This window comes from Dendropsophus ebraccatus, unplaced genomic scaffold, assembly GCF_027789765.1.
Source record: "Dendropsophus ebraccatus isolate aDenEbr1 unplaced genomic scaffold, aDenEbr1.pat pat_scaffold_787_ctg1, whole genome shotgun sequence".
Classification (NCBI taxonomy): Eukaryota; Metazoa; Chordata; class Amphibia; order Anura; family Hylidae; genus Dendropsophus; species Dendropsophus ebraccatus.
Window position 1 is genome coordinate 53,961 of NW_027210386.1, and position 22,672 is coordinate 76,632.

The 22,672-nt window shown below is 45.9% G+C and overlaps 1 protein-coding gene across 3 annotated transcripts in view; it reads right to left on the reverse strand.

The window, feature by feature from the left end:
- Positions 1-16,587, reverse strand: part of LOC138779845 (major centromere autoantigen B-like) — a 56,350-nt gene extending 39,763 nt beyond the window's left edge. Inside the window, exons 1-10 of one of the 3 annotated variants that reach the window (XR_011361218.1) lie at positions 16,557-16,587; positions 14,985-15,035; positions 14,432-14,479; positions 14,180-14,227; positions 13,958-14,005; positions 13,359-13,409; positions 13,070-13,102; positions 12,745-12,792; positions 12,543-12,625; positions 9,848-10,356 (exon numbers count right to left, since the gene is read on the reverse strand). Coding sequence is in view for 1 of the 3 variants with exons in the window: in XM_069956651.1 (XP_069812752.1) it covers positions 12,747-12,792; positions 13,070-13,102; positions 13,359-13,409; positions 13,958-14,005; positions 14,180-14,227; positions 14,432-14,479; positions 14,985-15,035; positions 16,557-16,579 (348 nt within the window). In the remaining 2 variants the exon portion in view is untranslated. Of the gene's footprint in view, positions 1-9,847; positions 10,357-12,400; positions 12,626-12,744; positions 12,793-13,069; positions 13,103-13,358; positions 13,410-13,957; positions 14,006-14,179; positions 14,228-14,431; positions 14,480-14,984; positions 15,036-16,556 lie in introns of those variants that run through there. The other 2 variants (XR_011361219.1, XM_069956651.1) reach the window with 2 other exon arrangements.
- Positions 16,588-22,672: the final 6,085 nt, after the last annotated feature.

The following is a 22,672-nucleotide window of genomic DNA, read 5'->3' on the forward strand; positions in this document are numbered from 1 at the left end:
TATCCACATATATTCCTAGATTATGCGTGATACTCCCAATACTGGAGACTATTGGTCTACCCTTTAGTGGTGTTGTCCCCTATGGATCTTTGGCAGTGCGTAAAATGTAGGAGTAATGGGTGCCCTGGGGAGGAGAAAGAGAAATTCATTCTCATCAATTAGATCTAGCTCTCTGGCTTGTCGTAGGATCCCTTTTAACTCATCAGTATAGGTTTTTGTGGGGTTAGCAGTCAAGATTTCATAGGTGTTCTGGTCCTTCAAAAGTCTGACACACATATCTACATAGTCCTTCCTGTTCAGCAACACGATATTACCCCCTTTATCCGCAGACTTGATTACAAGTTGGGGATTCTTTTGCAGGTCTCTAAGTGCCGAACGTTGGCTGTAGCTGAGGTTGTGGAAGTGCTGTGTTGGTGTCAGCTGTTGAAGGTCCCTAGTTACCAAGTCCTGGAATACCTCAATACAAGAGATGTCTCCCACCGGTGGGAACTTGGTGCTTTTAGGCTTACAGTCTGTGAAGGGGCCGCTTCCCCTAGATCTCGTGTTAGTCTCAAGTAGTCCCGTAAGCTCCCTAACTGCAGGTAGGTCTTCTATACAGATGCCAAGCTCCTGGCAGTCCCTTCTGTCCTTCTGTCTGTATGTTTTGTGCCATTTCAGTTTTCTTGTAAACAGATTGATGTCCTTCGTCCAGGTGAATGGGTCATAGTCAGTGGTGGGTACAAAAGAAAGGCCATATGAGAGTACTTTTATGTGTTCATCGGTTACGGGGACGGTGGACAAGTTTAAGACCTGGGTCTGTTCTACCGTCCCATGTGTTTTGTGCCTCGTGGTGGTTGTTGACGGGATGGAGGTCCATACTTTCCCCTCCCCCGTTTCTTCCCTAAAAAAGGTTGGGCTGAGGAAGGTGCATACGATGTAGAAGAGCTGTCGCCACATGTGTTGTTGTTATATTGTCCAGATGCGGGCGGTCTACTACGTGACCTATTAGGGTCGTCTCTAGTCCTCCCTGTTCTCCTGTTTCCCTCCCTTGGTTGGGTGTCAGTGTCAGAGGCCTCTGTATCTGATGATGACAGGTCCGTTTCCTGCTCCCTACTCTTCTTTTGTTTTTCCAAAACTGTATAGGCTCTGTTCTCTCTGAAATCCTGGAGATCCCTGGAGAATTGAGCGTGCTTCCTTTCCTTCAGATGGTATTGGTAGTGTTCAACTGATGATTTCAGTTGGTCCTTCCTTGTTAGCAAATTCCGGGTCACTACTAAATTTTAGCACAATCTCCTTTTGTTCCGCTAATTTTTTACTAGCTACCTCTAAGTTAGTTTTTCTTCGTATAGGAGAAGCAGTGTTCATGTTCATTGCCTATACAAGAAAAACTGGCCCCTACATCGCCATACCTGCCTTTGGTAATTCTCTTAATGCCAACCCCTTACACTTGAGGTTCACATTGGAGTGGAATACCTAAAGCATTTCCTTTATAGACTTAACTTTAGTTGGCAATATACACGAACAGACAGTGAGTACCAACACGTATCACAAGCCCATAGCTGGCAATACTATTGTTCGCCCAATCATGCCATCCACCGCACACAATTAAAGCTGAACCACTAGGGGAACTCACAAGAGCAAATCGTAATTGCTCTGGTGAGGGGATGTGGCTACAAGAAAAACGCCAAGTGTTGGACGGATTGTCTGAACGTGGCTATAAAAATGGATGATAGATCGTGCTGAGAAGAGGGTAGCTGGATGCACACGTGACACTAAATAGGGGAACTTCTTGGTCATTCTTCTGCTAAATTCCCCTCTTTGTTGACTGGTTGTCAGGCCAGGCTGTGAAGGCCTCATCCTCTGGAGCAGCAGGAGAAGGATACAGGTAGAATATGAAGCGATAGAGGAGACTGACAAAAAGCTCAACAACTGGAGAACGTCCGGCAGATGAGGAGCGGGCGTGACGCCCCTGAGGATCAGGTGGGGACAGAGATGGCTGAGCCGCAGGTATCACCTCATACATAGACCCACATTAGATTTCCACTGTGGTTATTGGTGTGGAAATGGCACAGATTTTCCCTTTGACAAATAATCCCACAAGATTTCTGCTGCACTTAATCCCTCCTTGACTGTAGTGCTGCAAAAAAATTTTTGAAAAAAAAAAAGATACGAAGATGGTAAATAAAGATATTGGGGGAGATTTATTAAACCTTATGAGGAACTATATGTTCCTATAGTGCACGGAGCGCTGAGGATGAGAAGGATTCTTGCTTTCATCCTCAGCACCGTTTCCGGGATATGAGGAGATTAATCCGTATGCTAATAAGTTGTTTTGGTGCACTGTCCAGCCCGCTCTGCTGATATTCATTAGGGGGGGGGGGGAGCGGCCAGGGGGCAGATCAGTACATGTTGGAGCTGTAGCCCCACCCCCAGTGCACGAAAACAACTTATAACATAGGGATTTAACTCCTAATATCACAGAAATTGTGCTGAGGATGAATGGAAGAAACGTAACTTCATCCTCAGCGCCCTGTGTGAGAGACAGTGGCGTAGCTATAGGGGGTCGCAGCGGTCGCCATGGCGACAGGGCCCCTACGCTAGGGGGGGCCCGCGTGGCCCCCCTTGCCACTTGTCTCTGAGCATTCCGAGAAGCTGCGGCCGCGCAGCTTCTCGGGATGCACAGATCGCTTTGATGTTCCGCCCGCACAGTGAGCGGGCGGAACATTAAAGCGATCAGAATACATGAGCAGGACCTGTCAGCGTCCTACTCCTGTATTCCCTCCGATAGGCTGCCGGCACTTCATACCAGCAGCCTATGGGACTGCCGGGACGTGACCTCTCCGGCAGGCGTGATGATGTGACGTCATCACGCCTGCCGGAAGTCCCGTCCCTGTGGCTTGCAAGATGGAGCCAGAAGAGGAGGAAGAGCTGCTGCCTGCAGCCACACAGGTGAGTATGATGTTTGTTTTTTTAGGGGCACCTCTGGGGGCATTATTAGTTCATGGGGGCACCTCTGGGGGCATTATTAGTTCATGGGGGGCACCTCTGGGGGCATTATTAGTTCATGGGGCACCTCTGGGGGCATTATTAGTTCATGGGGGGTACCTCTGGGGGCCTTATTAGTATATGGAGGCACCTCTGGGGGCATTATTAACTCATGGGGGCACCTCTGGGGGCATTATTAACTCATGGGGGCACCTCTGGGGGCATTATTAGTATATGGAGGCACCTCTGTGGGCATTATTAGTTCATGGGGGCTTCTCTGGGTGCATTATTAGTATATGGGGGCACCTCTGGGGGCATTATTAGTACATGGGGGCACCTCTGGGGGCATTATTAGTTCATAGGGGGCACCTCTGGGGCATTATTAGTTCATGGGGGCATCCTCTGGTGGCATTGTTAGTATATGGGGACACCTCTGGGGGCATTATTAGTTCATAGGGGGCACCTCTGGGGGCATTATTAGTACATGGGGGCACCTCTGGGGGCATTATTAGTTCATAGGGGGCACCTCTGGGGGCATTATTAGTATATGGGGCACCTCTGGGGGCATTATTAGTATATTGGGGCACCTCTGGGGGCATTATTAACTCATGGGGGCACCTCTGGGGGCATTATTAGTATATGGGGGCACCTCTGGGGGCATTATTAGTTTATAGGGGGCACCTCTGGGGGCATTATTAGTTCATGGGGGCTTCTCTGGGGGCATTATTAGTATATGGGGGCACCTCTGGGGGCATTATTAGTATATGGGGGCACCTCTGGGGGCATTATTAGTATATGGGGGCACCTCTGGGGGCATTATTAGTTCATAGGGGGCACCTCTGGGGGAATTATTAGTTCATTGGGGCACCTCTGGGGCATTATTAGTTCATGGGGGCACCTCTGAGGGCATTATTAGTATTTGGGGGCACCTCTGGGGGCATTATTAGTTCATAGGGGGCACCTCTGGGGGCATTATTAGTTCATAGGGGGCACCTCTGGGGGAATTATTAGTTTATGGGGGCACCTCTGGGGGCATTATTACTATATGGGGGCACCTCTGGGGGCATTATTAGTATATGGGGGCACCTCTGGGGGCATTATTAGAATATTTGGGCACCTCTGGGGGCATTATTAGTATATGGGGCACCTCTGGGGGCATTATTAGTTCATGGGGGCTTCTCTGGGTGCATTATTAGTATATGGGGGCACCTCTGGGGGCATTATTAGTTCATAGGGGGCACCTCTGGGGGCATTATTAGTTCATGGGGGCTTCTCTGGGGGCATTATTAGTATATGGGGGCACCTCTGGGGGCATTATTAGTATATGGGGGCATCCTCTGGGGGCATTATTAGTTCATAGGGGGCACCTCTGGGGGCATTATTAGTTCATGGGGGCACCTCTGGGGGCATTATTAGTATACTGGGGCACCTCTGGGGGCATTATTAGTATATGGGGGTACCTCTGGGGGCATTATTAACTCATGGGGGCACCTCTGGGGGCATTATTAGTATATGGGGGCACCTCTGGGGGCATTATTAGTTTATAGGGGGCACCTCTGGGGGCATTATTAGTTCATGGGGGCACCTCTGGGGGCATTATTAGTTCATGGGGGGCACCTCTGGGGGCATTATTAGTTCATAGGGGGCACCTCTGGGGGCAATATTAACTCATGGGGGCACATCTGGGGGCATTATTAGTATATGGGGGCACCTCTGGGGGCATTATTAGTTCATGGGGGCTTCTCTGGGGGCATTATTAGTATATGGGGGCACCTCTTGGGGCATTATTAGTTCATAGGGGGCACCTCTAGGGGCATTATTAGTTCATGGGGGCACCTCTGGGGGCATTATCAGTATATGGGGGCACCTCTGGGGCATTATTAGTTCATAGGGGGCACCTCTGGGGGCATTATTAGTATATGGGGGAACCTCTGGGGGCATTATTAGTTCATGAGGGCACCTCTGGGGGCATTATTAGTATATGGGGCATCTCTTGGGGCATAAGTTCATGGGGGCACCTCTGGGGGCATTATTAGCTCATGGAGGCACCTCTGGAGGCATTATTAGTATATGGGGGCACCTCTGGGGGCATTATTAGTATATGGGGGCACCTCTGGGGGCATTATTAGTATATGGGGGCACCTCTGGGGGCAATGTTAGTATATGAAGGGACCTCTGGGGGCATTATTAGTTCATAGGGGGCACCTCTGGGGGCATTATTAGTTCATGGGGGCACCTCTGGGGCATTATTAGTTCATGGGGGCACCTCTGGGGGCATTATTAGTATTTGGGGGCACCTCTGGGGGCATTATTAGTTCATAGGGGGCACCTCTGGGGGCATTAGTTCATAGGGGGCACCTCTGGGGGAATTATTAGTTCATGGGGGCACCTCTGGGGGTATTTTTAGTATATGGGGGCACCTCTGGGGGCATTATTAGTATATGGGGGCACCTCTGGGGGCATTATTAGTATATTTGGGCACCTCTGGGGGCATTATTAGTATATGGGGGCACCTCTGGGGGCATTAGTTCATGGGGACACCTCTGGGGGCATTATTAGTTCATGGAGGCATCTCTGGGGGCATTATTAGTATATGGGGGCACCTCTGGGGGCATTATTAGTATATGGGGGCACCTCTGGGGGCAATGTTAGTATATGAAGGGACCTCTGGGGGCGTTATTAGCTCATAAGGGCACCTCTGTGGGCATTATTAGTATATCGGGGCACCTATGGGGGGATAAATAGCTCATGGGGGCACCTCTGGGGGCATTATTAGTATATCGGGGCACCTATGGGGGGATAAATAGCTCATGGGGGCACCTCTGGGGGCATTATTAGTATATAGGGGCACCTCTGGGGGCATTATTAGTATATGGGGGCACCTCTGGGGGCATTATTAGTATATGGGGGCACCTCTGGGGGCATTATTAGTTCATGGGGGCACCTCTGGGGCATTATTAGTTCATGGGGGCACCTCTGGGGCATTATTAGTTCATGGGGGCACCTCTGGGGGCATTATTAGTATTTGGGGGCACCTCTGGGGCATTATTAGTTCATAGGGGGCACCTCTGGGGGCATTATTAGTTCATAGGGGGCACCTCTGGGGGAATTATTAGTTCATGGGGGCACCTCTGGGGGCATTATTAGTATATTTGGGCACCTCTGGGGGCATTATTAGTATATGGGGGCACCTCTGGGGGCATTATTAGTATATGGGGGCACCTCTGGGGGCATTAGTTCATGGGGACACCTCTGGGGGCATTATTAGTTCATGGAGGCATCTCTGGGGGCATTATTAGTATATGGGGGCACCTCTGGGGGCATTATTAGTATATGGGGGCACCTCTGGGGGCAATGTTAGTATATGAAGGGACCTCTGGGGGCGTTATTAGCTTATAAGGGCACCTCTGGGGGCATTATTAGTTCATGGGGGCACCTCTGGGGGCATTATTAGTATATCGGGGCACCTATGGGGGTATAAATAGCTCATGGGGGCACCTCTGGGGGCATTATTAGTATATAGGGGCACCTCTGGGGGCATTATTAGTATATAGGGGAACCTCTGGGGGCATTATTAGTTCATGGGGGGCACCTCTGGGGGCATTATTAGCTCGTGGGGGCATCTCTGGGGGTATTATTAGCTCATGGGGGCACCTCTGGGGGCATGATTAGCTCATGGGGGCACCTCTGGGGGCAATATTAACTCATGGGGGCACCTCTGGGGGCATTATTAGTATATGGGGCACCTCTGGGGGCATTATTAGTTCATGGGGGCCTCTTTGGGGGCATTATTAGTATATGGGGGCACCTCTTGGGGCATTATTAGTTCATAGGGGGCACCTCTAGGGGCATTATTAGTTCATGGGGGCACCTCTGGGGGCATTATCAGGATATGGTGGCACCTCTGGGGGCATTATTAGTATATGGGGGCACCTCTGGGGGCATTATTAGTTCATGAGGGCACCTCTGGGGGCATTATTAGTATATGGGGCATCTCTGGGGGCATAAGTTCATGGGGGCACCTCTGGGGGCATTATTAGTATATGGGGGCACCTCGGGGGCATTATTAGTATATGGGGGCACCTCTGGGGGCATTATTAGTTCATAGGGGGCACCTCTGGGGGCATTGTTAGTTCATGGGGGCACCTCTGGGGCATTTTTAGTTAATGGGGGCACCTCTGGGGGCATTATTAGTATTTGGGGGCACCTCTGGGGGCATTATTAGTTCATAGGGGGCACCTCTGGAGGCATTATTAGTTCATAGGGGGCACCTCTGGGGGAATTATTAGTTCATGGGGGCACCTCTGGGGGCATTTTTAGTATATGGGGGCACCTCTGGGGGCATTATTAGTATATGGGGGCACCTCTGGGGGCATTATTAGTATATTTGGGCACCTCTGGGGGCATTATAAGTATATGGGGGCACCTCTGGGGGCAATGTTAGTATATGAAGGGACCTCTGGGGGCGTTATTAGCTCATAAGGGCACCTCTGGGGGCATTATTAGTTCATCGGGGCACCTCTGGGGGCATTATTAGTATATCGGGGCACCTATGGGGGTATAAATAGCTCATGGGGGCACCTCTGGGGGCATTATTAGTATATAAAGCACCTCTGGGGGCATTATTAGTATATAGGGACACCTCTGGGGGCATTATTAGTATATAGGGGAACCTCTGGGGGCATTATTAGTTCATGGGGGGCACCTCTGGGGGCATTATTAGCTCATGGGGGCATCTCTGGGGGTATTATTAGCTCATGGGGGCACCTCTGGGGGCATTATTAGCTCATGGGGGCACAGCAGGGAATCCTACATACAGGGGGCACAGCAGGGTATCCTACATACAGGGGGCATCCCAAACAGCGCAGTTACTTTGGGAGCCTACAGGAGAGAGAAAGGGAAGGAAGTTGCTATAAATGTGCGGAGCCTAAATTGCTTGTCTCGCAGGTTCTGAAAAGATGAAACGTATCTGGAAGGAATCATCAGGGAGGTCTGGGCCGGATGGAGAGGAAAAGGGAAAGTGACGCCTCAGATCAAAGAAGACGTCACCTGTGAATCCCTGTATGACACTTTTCTTATTTTGTAGAACATCATTTAGTACGGGTGCCCCGAGGTGACAGCTACTACATTATCTGTACTCAGAGATATCACTGTTATCTGTGGTGTTACATAGGACTGCAGGTGATATCAGGTGACTTCTCCAGGTTGCAGAAGTTCAAACTTCATCGTGCCCTGCTGACAGTTTATTATGGGAGTTGTAGTTTTGCAGCATGTGGCTCTTCAGGTTGCAGCACTAAAACCCCCATTGTTTCCAACTGGCAGTTTATGATGAGAGTTGTAGTTTTTCAGCTGGAGAGTCAAAGATTGGAATACAATGATTAGACAATGAAACAGTACAGTCCCTTAATTATAGGGGGAAGTAGTGCAGTACATGAGGTGGAGGCAGTGACAGTGCATTAGAACATGGTGGCACATTAGAGTAATTGGATATAACGTTAGATATGACTTTGCCTGATCGGGTGAGATGGGGGGCTCCAAGCTAACATTTTGCACCAGGACCCATCAGCCTTTAGTTACGCCCCTGGTGAGAGATATCACCAGTAGTAATAGTTTCCCTTTAACATTGCAGTACAAAGTGTATAACACTGTCATTTGTTCTGTAGGTGTTCAATGGATGACAGATTCGCTTTAAAGGAATTATCTAGGATTGGAAAAACATTCTTCCACAAATAGCGACATACGTGTCCTCAGGTTGTGTGTGGTATTACAACTCAGTTCCATTGACTTCAGTGGATCTGAGCTGCAATTCCATAAACAAACTGAGGACAGGAGTGGTGCTGTTTCTATAGGAATACGGTCATGTTTTACCAATCCTGGATAACCTCTTTAAGGTTTTTAGTTGCCAAACCACTAAAGGTTGTTCTGGAGACGCAAAAATACCCCCCTTAATTTACTAATACATTGCTTTAATAAAGTTACATTACTTTATAAGATAACTTTATTAAAATAAATGTATGTATTTTGGTAGCAAATAGTCGACCATTTATTCATACATTTCCAGCAGGAATAAAAGGAGTGACACAATGCAGAGCGCTCAGAAGAGACGCTCCACAATTGCTTTCGGGAATATGAGTTTTTCCTAAACCAGACATGTCAGGAGATCTGACCGATCCTCCAGATCCTCTGATCAGTGCTTTACTCTCTCATATAGTCGGCAGTGTGATAACTTGTGTACAAATGATTCTGACCTGTATGGCGGTATTATTGTCTGTATTGTTCTTTGTGTAGCGGTAATGGATACTTGTCACCTGTGCCTGATCATGTGACTTGGTGTTTCCATGGTCCACTGTTATTTTCCTTCTTATGACCATAGTGTAGTTCTCATGTTTAAGCAGGTATCGAAGACTGTCATAAAGTAAAGCAAGAGTGCCGTGACATGCGTTGTGTACTGCAATAGGAGGTAACACCCCCCCCCCCCCACACCTACACCTAATGGGGAAATTGCCTAACTACCGGGGGCATCTACTTATGAGGGGGGATTAACCTACTGCACTTCTGCCCCTTCATTCCAGCAATCAGTAAGGGTCTCAGCACCCTTTCCCCACCCACACAATCTTCTAGCGTGTCACTATGACATATCAGAAGTTTGTCCAAATAATAGGAAACCTTTAAAAAATGTTAAATAAAAAATATAAGAAAACTGCCCACTTGATGAAAATTTAACTCACCCCCTTTTTCCCATTTTTCAAATAAAAATGTAACTAAAAACAGCCAGACTTGGTATCACCATGTGCGGAATGATCCGGACACTACCTGGAAGTAAAGACACAGACACAAAGATGTAAAGGGGCAAAAAAAGATATTTTATTTCAAGTTATAGGGAGAGTAATTTGACATGTATGACTGTGGGGGCTGTGAGGCTGAGATGATCCTGAGGAAGGCAAAAACCCCTAAGAGGGAAGAGTCAATTGTCCTCAAGGGGAAAAATTCCTTCCCGACCCCAAATGTGGCGATCAGAGCAAGTCCCAGGATCACAGCCGCTATCTATGTGTAGTGCATGTTTATGTGTATATATATATATATATATGTGTGTGTGTGTAGTCGTCATGTGTCTGTGAGGTGCGATACTTACCAGGCCTGTAGCGGAGAGTTCAGGGATAATAGCGCTGTGGTAAGATCACTGGTGTCAATGGCCCCAGGGCTACAACAAGCAGCTATTATTCCTGAACTCTCCAGGTGCCAGATGGGAAATACTCACCGGCTGCTCCTGGGGTGTAGAGGGTCATCAGGAGGTGGTGGTTTCTGATGCCAGACGGATATTGGAGGATGCCCAGTCAAGTTCTGATGGATGTTAATTTGCCTACGGATGCTACAGACACCTCCTCCAGACTCCTACAGATGTTTAAAGGAGTCTTCTCCCCCTTTTTCTAATGTTATAGGGGGCCTCCTCCTTTTCCCCATTTGAGGCAAATGAACCCCAATGATGTTAATGGCGCCTCATTTGCCTCTAGGTGTTACAGTGGTTACCTGGGGAGCTGAACAGGCATTTCCTTTCCTCTCTCACCGGCATCTCACTTCCAGTTTGGTGACATCTCATCCCAACAACTTCTGACCTGGTATAGGTGGCGGCTGAGGTGGGAGATCAGGTACTATGGTGTGATAACCACATGTGGGTGAAACCAGTCCCACCGGTAGTGGCCAATATATGCATAATGATGGAATATCATGTGTACATTGGCTACCACTGGTTTCACCCACATGTGACAATCGCAGCCCAGTACCTGCCCCACTATCTCAGCCCGCCGCCTTTAAGCCAAGTCAGATAGTGTAGAATGAGAAGACACCAAACCAGAGGAGAGACAAAAGGAATGATAATGCCTTCTAGCTCCCTAGCTAACTTATCTAAGGGCGCCTCCTCCAGACCCCTCTAGGTGTTCTTAGAGTCTAGTCCTCCTATTTTTGATGGTAAAGGGGGCTCCTCCTTCCCCCATGTGAGGCAAATAAACCCACCTGATGTTACGGGCCCCTAATTTGCCTCTAGATTTTAAAAGGGGTTATCTGGGGAGCTGAAAAGATATTTCCACCATTACCAGCATCTCACTTCCAGTTCGGACTCATCTCATTCCAACATCTTCTGACCTGGCAAAGGTCTGAGACAGTAGATCAGGTACTATGGTGTGATCGTCAAATGTGGGTGAAACTCACCTCCAGCAGTGGTCAATGTACGCGCAATGTTGTGATGACATCGGCAACATTGTTTGTACATTGGCCGCCACTGGTTTCACCCACATGCAACAATCGCAACAAAGTACCTGCCCCACTGTCTCAGGCCGCCTCCGTTTTGCTAGGTAAGAAGATGATGGTGTGAGAGGAGACCAAACCAGAAGTGAGACGCCGGCGAGGAAGGAAATGCCTTTTTAGTTACTTAGATAACCCCTTTAAGGGCACCTCCTCCAGACCCCTCTAGGTGTTGTGAGTGTCTACTCCTCCTATCTCTGATGGTAAAAGGGGGCTCCTCCTCCCCCATGTGTGGTAAATATATCCTCCGGATGTTATGGGCGCCCCATTTACCACTTGATGTTAAAAGGGGTTATCTGGGGAGCTGAAAAGATATTTCCACCATTACCAGCATCTCACTTCCAGTTGGGACTCATCTCATCCCAACATCTTCTGACCTGGCAAAGGTCTGAGACAGTAGATCAGGTACTATGGTGTGATCACCACATGTGGGTGAAACTCACCGCCAGCAGTGGTCAATGTACGCGCAATGTTGTGATGACATCGGCAACATTGTTTGTACATTGGCCGCCACTGGTTTCACCTGCATGCACCAATCACAACAAAGTACCTGCCCCACTGTCTCAGGCCGCCTCCGTTTTGCCAGATAAGAAGATGATGGTGCGAGAGTAGACCAAACCAGAAGTGAGACGCCGGCGAGGAAGGAAATGCCTTTTTAGTTGCCTTGATAACCCCTGTAAGGGCGCCTCCTCCAGACCCTCTAGGTGTTCTTAGAGTCTAGTCCTCCTATTTTTGGTGGTAAAAGGGGGCTCCTCCTTCCCCCTTGTGAGGCAAATAAATCCTCCGGATGTTACGGGCCCCTAATTTGCCTCTAGATGTTAAAAGGGGTTATCTGGGGAGCTGAAAAGATATTTCCACCATTACCAGCATCTCACTTCCAGGTCGGACTCATCTCATTCCAACATCTTCTGACCTGGCAAAGGTCTGAGACAGTAGATCAGGTACTATGGTGTGATCACCACATGTGGGTGAAACTCGCCGCCACTGGTTTCACCCGCATGCGACAATCACAACAAAGTACCTGCCCCACTGTCTGAGGCCGCCTCCGTTTTGCCAGGTGAGAAGATGATGGTGTGAGAGGAGACCAAACCAGAAATGAAACACTGGCGAGGAAGGAAATGCCTTTTTAGTTACCTAGATAACCCCTTTAAGGGCACCTCCTCCAGACCCCTCTAGGTGTTGTGAGTGTCTACTCCTCCTATCTCTGATGGTAAAAGGGGGCTCCTCCTCCCCCATGTGTGGTAAATGTATCCTCCGGATGTTATGGGCGTCCCATTTACCACTTGATGTTCCGGACGCCTCCTCCTCCAGACAGCTCCAGATGGTCGGGTGTCTTCTCCTCACTCTGGCGGCGCTGTGTTACCTAGATAGGATATATAACAAGCAATGTGTTAATAATGACAGGTTACATATATAGGCTCCATATGAATATACAGTCAGAATAAAAGTGATCTGAGGTGTGATGGGATTTTGGGTACTCACCTTTACTCCTCCTTGGTGGCGCAGCAGCAGCAGAACAGCGCCCGCAGTCTATAAGGGAAGGAGAAAAACCAGCATGACTTTCCTGAGATCAGACCCGTCAGCAGTGATGGGGAATAGACATTACACTGGAGAGAGGGGACTCAGTGCTATCCTAGTGGGTGAGATACAGGCGGCACCATGTCACTTGTATGTCTGTATTATGTACATGAGGCCTTTCGTGGTTATTATATGTGACTGGTAATATAATATATAGTGATGACATGAGGATATACAGTGCAGCAATAGAGGTGTGTTATCATGTAACTGTATCATCCCATATATTTACCTGGATAAGATGGATCTCCTCCTGCTGCTGCTTCTGCCGAGGAGAAACGACCAAGAAATGGAGGGAAATCAATGGTTAGTGTAAGGAAACCAGAATTTCTGAGCAGATTATATAGAAACAATGCTCTTTTACCAGCCCTATTCACACCTGCAGTAATATACTATTCACCATTACCCACAATAGAAATTAGATCCCACCTCCAAATAGAGCGCCCCCCGTCCTCTCTCTATATACAGCATGATAAATAACAATTCCTTGCTTCACAATGTTATAGGTTTTGTTTCATTACCTGGGGATCTCCACGGCCGTCCCTTTGTCCTCCTCGTCCTCCTCTTCTTCTCTGTGTATAGAACGTAAACCATCTCATATATAAATATATTGTTATATTACACATTAAATATTTTATTGTAAAGAAGGTGATTGCAATAGTAATGTAGTGAGCTGTACACTGCTCTATACAATGACCATATAGTACTGTATATTGCAGGTACAGCCAGCTAAAGTATAAAGTGTATGGGGACCTTAACAACTAAGTCCCAGTGTCAGCAGTTTGTAATGTGAATAAATGCTGTAAGGGTACAAACCCACACACCGTATCGCAGCCTATTTACTGCTGCGATACGCAGCAAATACGCAACAAATACGCAGCAGATACGCAGCAGATTAGATCTAAATAACTGAACACAGCATCAAATCTGCACCACCAAATCTACTGCAGATCTGCTGCGTATCTGCTGTGTGTGTTTGTACCCTTAAAATAAATAGAAAAATATGATTCTATGTCTAACTAGAGCGCCCCCTATCCTGCCCTCCCACTGCTCTTCTCTCTATACAGGATGGGAAAAAAATAAACGTGTATTCACAATACTATAAGCTTTGAGCCCTCACCTGGGGATGTCGTCAGCCACGTCCTCTTCCTCGTCGACGTCGATTTCACTGTGTAGAGAACATACACCAGCTTGCATATATATATATATATATATATATATATATATATATATATATATATACACACACACATTCTATCTTCCTGTCGCTCCTCTCTCTATACAATATAGTAAAAAAAAAAAAAAACTTGTATTCACAATACTATAAGCTTTGAGCCCTCACCTGGGGATGTCCGCAGCCGCGCCATCTTCCTCGTCGTCGTCGATTTCACTGTGAACATACACCAGCTTGTGTATATATATATATATATATATATATATATATATATATATATATATATATATATATATATATACACACACACACACACACACACACATATACACATCATGTCTTCCTGACGCTCCTCTCTCTATACAGGATGGTAAAATAAATAAACATGTATTCACAATGCAATAAGCTTTGAACCCTCACCTGGAAAAGTCTGCAGCCTCGTCCGCCTCCTCCTCTTCGTCAGTCTCACTGTATATAGAACATAAACCAGCTTGTGTATATAAATATATATAGACATTTATTAAGACCAGAGTAAATCCAGCAGGACCTGTACCTACCACAAGGCAGCTGCAGAGATCTACAAGTGCTCCGCAGCAGGTGCAGAAATCTACAAGTGCTCCGCAGCAGGTATAGAAATCTACAAGTGCTCCGCAGCAGGTGCAGAAATCTACAAGTGCTCCGCAGCAGGTGCAGAAATCTACAAGTGCTCCGCAGCAGGTGTAGGTTTCTGCCCTGATTTTTCCCTGTTTTTCGGCATAAACCAGGATAAATTAGTAGCAGATGGAGGCCACAGCTTTTTGTGCCCCTTTCTCAATGTGCTCAGGGCTGCACATATATAAATCTGCCCCATAGTGTTTGGGGATATGTGAATATACATATGTGAGTATTTGGTGGGGAACACAGATATAAATGGACTCATATTGTCATATCATGTAGATGGATGATTATATCTCCGCTGCTTCTTCATACTTACACGATGGTCTCCAGGCTCGGGATCCAACCGTGAAGCGGGTACTTGTCGTCTCTGTAACAGAGAACATAGGGTTGGTTAGGAGGATTGCTACTTGGTCCCATTTGAAACTTTCAGAAAATGTTATTTATTGTGATATCTCAATAAGAACATGAAATCCATCAGGATATTTATTAACCCCTTATCATCACTGCCAGTTTTCCCCTTAAAGTGACACTGTCACCCCCTTTGTGCATTCTGACATCTCTACACAGGTGTAAAGGGTAAATTTAGCGGTTTTCATACCTTATTTTATATCATACGTCATGGTGCTTGTTTAAGTAAAAAGTGTCCTTTTATCAACTGCAGATTGTGTTAAGAGGGCGTGGCCTTGTGGCATAAGCGCCACTTAGTCCCGCCCATAATGCCACAGTTGGCCCCACCCCCTCGTTGGCTATTGGAACAGGCTGGCCGAAAGGTCTAGACCCCACCCCCTTTACGTACGTCGGCCAACTAATAGGCGTCAAGGAGGTGGGGCCAACAGTGTTGTTGTGGGTGGGGCTAAGTGGTGCTAATGCTGCAAGGCCACGCCCACTTAATACTATCTGCAGTTGATAAAAGGACACTTTTTACTTGAACAAGCACCATGACGTATGATATGAAATAAGGCATGAAAAACGCTAAATTTACCCTTTACACCTGTATAGAGATGTCAAAATGCACAAAGGGGGTGACAGTGTCACTTTAAGGGGATGTGCACATTGAGGAATAGGCGAGGAATTTAAAGCGGGATCCGCTCTTAGGGTGTGTTCACTCTTCAGAATCTGCACGGATAATCTCCAGTGGATTCCGCCGCTCGCCCCTGCTCGCACACGTTTGCCTCTCCACCTGTCCCATTCTATGGTCGGGCGGATTCCGACATCTGCCCAAAGAATTGACATGCCAATACTTTGGGCGGATGGCGGAATCCCCCCGACCATAGAATGGAGTCAATGGAACAGGAGGAGATGCGGGCAATGGAATCCATGGCAGGTTATCCGTGCGGATTCCATAATGTGAGCACACCCTAAATTTCCGCTTGAAATTCTTCCCATAAAATTTGAATAGAGCAATTCCATTGTGTTCAATGGTATTTCTGCTCTGTTGTTCACACAGCAGAATTTTCTGCCGCGGATCCGCCTTCCGACAAAGAATTGACTTGTCAATTTCTTGGGCCGATTCCAGCAGGAGAATCCTATAGAAGTCAATGGGGTTTGAATTCCGCTTGAATTCTGCTCCTATTCTGCCAGAGCTGAATAGATGAATTTCAAGCAGAAAACTTTCCTCTTCAATTCCTCACTGGTAACCCGTCTCGGATTAGGCCACTCGCGCTGGAACACATCTCCACCCATGCCATAGACTCTGTTCTATGGTCGGTCAGATTCCGCCATCCACCCGAAGAATTGACAAGTCAATTCTTTGGGTGGACGGCGGAATCCGTCCCGACCATAAAATGGAGTCTATGGCAAGGGCAGAAAATGTGTGCGAGCGGGGGCGAAAACTATTGTAAAAATAATTTATTAGATTTTTTTGCTGTTTTCGTTGTAGTGTAATTACCTGAATATCCATGGGGCGTCCATCACGGCCATCTTCCACCTATTACATAATAATAAAAATAATAATTGCTTATTATAAAGGGGATATTAGTCTGTCCTCCAAGTGCTGCATGTTGGGGGAAGTTTTATAGAAACATGTACATTGGAAATCCACTGGCCCAGATTTATTAGACCAGATGATCTGACTATAAATGCGCTGTTAGCACTGGGGATTTGGGTTGGAATATTTTTGTGACAATTTTGCACAAAATCTATGCAAAAAAACTCTGTATAAAGTACAGTATGTTAGTTCACCTTAAAAAAAGTCTTCTTACTTTTTTATATTAAATGAAAGGACATTTTTTAAAATACCCAAGGGGATGTTGCTAGGCATCAGATCCCTCCTGTGTACCTGTAGGTGTCTTAAAGGTGTGGCTTAACCTGTAAGGTGCCACTGCTTTCCTAGCTCCAATCAGCATTTAGACGGTACAATATATCGTACGAAAATTCGTTTTGTGATCGTTTTAAGATCGCTTTAGCCGGCCAAAGGCCCGCCTGCAGCCCTCCCGTCTGCAGCCCGGCCCGCCCACAGCCCGGCCTCTGCCCGCAGCCCGGCCCCCGCTCCTCCGCAGCCTGAAATTCCCGGCTCCCCTCTTTAGCCAATCAATGCACTGAAGAGGGGAGGCAGGAATTTTGAACACCCGCTACGCCGAGCAGGTAAGGTATGCTCGTGGCGGGGGTGGCGATCGAGCCGGCGCAGGGGGCTGTAGGATGCGTGGCCGGGCTGAATTTGACTGTTATCGCGCAAATTCGCGCGATAATCGTTACGTGTAAACGCAGCATAATAGTGCATTTACACAGACAAATTTATCTGACAGATCTTTGAAGCCAAAACCAGGAACAGACTATAAACAGGGATCAGGTCATAAAGGAAAGACTGGGATCTATCCCCTTTTCAAATCCATTCCTGGCCTTGGCTTCCAAAATCTGTCAGATAAATCTTTCTGTGTAAACGCACCCTTAGTTCAGACAAATCGCCATGTTACACGGCCTGATTGACAATGTAAATGAGCACCAATCTGCTAGATCGACGCTCATTTACTGAGCCTATTACACAGCTCAATAATCGTGCAGCATGGACTGTATATATATTTGTTGTTAGCGATGTCCGTGTAGCCCTTGCCTTTAGTGTAAAATAATAAAGTATATACATACCTGCCACGTTCCCCAATGCTTCTAACCAGTCCCAGTATCTTCCTGGCTGCTGCTGCCGGGATGATACCGAGGAGCAGGCAGAAGCACGGCGAGTGTGGCAGGTATGTATATACTTTATATTTTCTTTACACAGTCATCAGCCATCAGCCGCACATCACTATTACATGTAGAGATATGCAGATATGGAGACAGGAGTTCTGGGAAGAAAGCTTGGAGTAATTTGGTAATGGTAAAGACCTTAGGGCCCTATTCCACCGGACGATTATCGTTTAGATTATCTTTAAATCGTTCGAATCTAAACAATAATCGTTTGGTTGAAATGCAGTTAACGATTAACGATCTGAACGAGAAATCGTTGATCGCTTTATAAGACCTGGACCTATTTTTATCATTGCTCGTTTGCAAACGTTCGCAAATCGTTCGCATTTGAATAAGGACATAAGTAACGATTATCGTTCCATGGAAATGATGTGAACGTTTTCAGGTCTTTCGCAATAGCGGTCGTTTGAGATCGTTAATCGTTAACGATTATGCAAACGATAATCGGCCGGTGCAATAGGGTTCTTAGTTAGAACGTGGGAGTGGGTAAAAAAAAATCTCTAAATAATCAGGGAGTAATGGAATTTGCCCCATTATGGTTAAATGATGAGTTAGGAGAAGTTAGGAAATTGGGAGTAGTACAAGTATTGGATGGGGTGGGGGTGAGAACAGAGATATAATGGACGGAAACATCATAAAGAGTTGGGGACAGTCTAAAAGCAGAATACAAGATAGAGGAAAGACACTGGTTCTCTTATGTTAGATGCAGAAAAGCGTTAGTTGCAAGTCAGAATAATAGTAAGTTGCAAGGATGTAGCCCCCAGCCATTAGTTACAAAATTAAGGAGTGGATCAATTAAAAAGAAAGAGATCACAACAATATACTCGCACCTTATAATGGAACAACATATAGGGACTAAAAGTAAGGATAAATGGGAGGGAGTAATCGGGAGGATAGATGAAGATAGGTGGGAGAAAGGTTGAGAAGTATAAGGAAGTGTCAAGAGTGGGTAACTATAGAATAATTCAATTCAACTGTCTCTGCTTATATTTATTGGAATTCTTATCAAAAACCTCCCTTTCCTTATTAGCAGAAAAATGCTGGAGCCGGATGAGATGTGAAAGTCACGCCATCAATGCTTTTGTCTACTTGGTGTTTTCCGTCACTTTGGGACCTTGGTGTGTGCTCTAGGTTATGGCGTCTTTTCTTTACATATGTGTTGTGTGTTTTGTTACGTTCTTGTTTTTTTACTTTACAGTTCATGTGATTGAGGTTGGTTTCACACAAGACAGTTTTTTTTTAAATCTGCCGCTGTAATTATTGAGCCAAAGCCAGGAGTGGATCCGGCAGGTAGGAGACATATAAGCGCTTCCTTTATTGTACCCATTACTTTGAATCCACTTCTGGTTTTGGCTCAAAACTGCAATGGCAGCTTTACAAAGAACTGGCATGTGTAAATGCAGCCTCAAAGGGAAACCAATGAATCACATGATCTGCTATGGGGGAAACACCACAAAAATCAGACACAAGAAAAACACTTATTTAAACAAAATGCTGCAAGGTTTGCTAGAAACAATACAAGTAATGTAACATGAAAAAAAGAGAAAAAAATTCAAATCAACTGGTGACTGAAAATGCCAGAGATGTTGTAATCTATGAAAAAATCTCAACGTCTGCCATTACTTATCAGCTGCTGTATGTCCTGCATGATGTGGTGTTTGCTACTAGTCTGGAGAGCAGGAGAGGTTTTGTATGGGGATTTCCTGCTGCTCTGGACAGTTCATGACATGGGACAGATGGTGGCAGCAGAGGGCACTGTGTCAGACTGGAAAGAATACACCACTTCCTGCAGGACATACAGCAGCTGATAAGTACCGGAAGAGTTTGAGATTTTTAAGTAAATTACAAATCTCTGGCACTCTGTAGCACCTGTTGACTTTGAAAGATTCCTTTTTTTTTTTTTTTTTTTGCTGAATCCCCCACTTTTAAAAAAGAAAGCTCCAAATGCTGTTTTCATAGGTTTGTTTTTTAATACCAGATCCCCCTGCAAACTTGTCTGTGTGACTGATTATATTACTATACTATATGTTACTGTGAGATACTTACTTCCAAATGCTCCAGACGTTCATCGATGTCGTCGCTGCTGTTGGTGATAGAATAGGGAAGATAGTGAGAACCAAACACACATTAGAGACATCAGTTTTCTGGCCAACAAGAAAAGGATAGTTCAGCAAACATTTTTTTTTTCTTTCAAATCAGCTGGTGCCAGAAAGTGCCAGCGATTTGTAATTTACTTCCATTAAAAATCCCAAGTCCTCCATACTTCTCAGCTGCTGCATGTCCTGCAGGAAGTGGTATTCTTTCCAGTCTGGACAGCAGGAAAGGTTTCTATGGGGATCTGCTACTGCTCTGGGCAGTTCTGTCCCAGGACAGAGGTGGGAGCAGGGAGCAACTGTGTCAGACTGTAAAGAATACACACTTCCGGCAGGACATACAGCAGCTGATAAGTATTGGAGATTTTTTTTTTTAATAGAAGTAAATTACAAAGTAAATTACAAATCTCTGGCACTTTCTGGCAACAGTTGATTTGAAAGATTTTTTTGGCTGAATTACCCTTTAAAAAATAAAAAATCTCCTTACACTAATTTTCATAGGCTTGTTTTTTAAGACGAGGCTATGAGATACTTACTCCCAATCGTCCGAATCCTCCGCGATGTCGCTGATGTCGCTCCTGTTAGTGATAGAATAGAGAAGAGAAGTGAAAACCTAACACACATTAGAGACATCAGTGATGATCGGGGGTCTATAGGGGAGGGAATTATAGGGTCACACAAGTTTACATTTTGTTTTACATTTAACCAAATGCTACAAATTTTGCTAGAAAAAAATACAAACTAATGTAAAATTAAAGGGATAGTTCAGCAAAAAGTTTTTCTTTCAAAACAGCTGGTGCCAGAAAGTGCCAGAGATTTGTAATTACTTCCATTAAAGAATCTCAAGTCCCCATTACTTCTCAGTGCTGTATGTCCTGCAGGAAGTGGTATTCTTTCTATTGTGGGAAAGCAGGAGAGGTTTCTATGGGGATTTGCTACTGCTCTGGGCAGTTCCTGTCCAGGACTTAGATGTCAGAGAGCAACAGATGGAAAGAATACAAACAATTCCTGCAGAACCTACAGCTGCTGAGAAGTACTGGAATTTTTTTAATATATGTGAATTACAAAATCTTTGGCACTTCTGGCTACAGCTAATTGAAATATTTTTTTTGCTGAATTACCCCTTTAAAAAAACTCCTAACACTGTAATTTCCATAGGCTGTTGTTTAAGACGAGACTATGAGATACTTACTCCCATCATACTCTGTGTCCTCCTCGGTGTCGTCCTCGCTCCGTAAGTGATAGAATAGAGAAGATAGTGAAAACCAGACACACATTAGAGACATAGTTTTCTGCACAGACGTCATTAATAAGAGACAATAATGATATTAGAGGACATCCTCAGGATGATCGGAGTCTATAGGGGAAGATGCAGTAAAAATAAATAGAAAATAGATTCTATGTTAACTAGAGCCCCCCCTTATCCTTGTCCTCCCCACGCTCCTAGTCTATACAGGGATGGTTAAAGAATAAACATGTATTCAAAATACTATAAGGTTTGAGCCCTCACCAGGGGATGTCCGCAGCCTCGTCCTCTTCCTCCTCTTCGTCAGTCTCACTGTATATAGATCAGAAACCAGCTCGTGTGTTAAATCTGCCCCATAGTGTTTGGGGATATGTGAATATACATATGTGAGTGTTTGGTGGGGAACACAGATATAAATGGACTCATATTGTCATATCACTGTAGATGGATGATTATATCTCGCTGCTTCTTATACTTACACGATGGTCTCCAGGGGCTCGGGATCCAACTGTAGAGGGGTAACTTGTCGTCTCTGTAACAGAGAAAACATAGGGTTGAGTTAGGAGGATTGGTACTTGGTCCCATTGAAACTATCAGAAAAACAGGTTATTTATTGTGACATCTCAATAAGAACATGAAATCCATCAGGATATTTATTAACCCCTTGGGCCACTGCCAGGTTTTTCCCCATGAGGAATAGGCCAGGAATTTGAAGGAGGATCTGCTCTTAGGGTGTGTTCACACTTCAGAATCTGCACGGATAATCCCCAGTGGATTCCGCCCGCTCGCCACTGCTCGCACCGTGTGCCTCTCCACCTGTCCCATAGACTCCATTCTATAATCGGGCGGAGTCCGACATCTGCCCAAAGAATTGACATGTCAATTCTTTGTGCGGATGGCGGAATCCCCGACCATAGAATGGAGTCATGAACAGGAGGAGACGCGAGCAGTGGAAATCCATGGAGGTTATCCGTGCAGATTCCATAATGTGAACACAACCTAAATCCGCGTGAAATTTTCCCATAAATAATGAATAGAGCAATTTCTATTGTGTTCAATGGGATTTCCGCTCTGTTATTCAACAGCAGAATTCCATCAGAATTTTTCTGCCACGGATCCGCCAATCCGAAAAAGAATGGACATGTAAATTTTTTGGGCTGATTCCTCCAGGGGATCCTATAGAAGTCACAATGGGGTTTGAATTTGCCAGTCTGCCAGAGTCTGAATAGAGGAATTTCAAGCAGATAAACTTTCCTCTCAATACTTACTAGAACCCGCTGGGATTAGGCCACACGCGCTGGACCAACATCTCCACCCGTGCCATAGGAATCCGTTCTAGTGACAGGCAATTCTTGGGTGGTGCGGAAATCTGACGTGCCATAGAACGGATGAGTCTAGACGGACAGGCTTTGTGCGAGAGAGAGCAAAAGCTATTGTAAAAACTGAATTTATTTGATTTTTTTCTGCTGTTTTAATGTAGTGTAA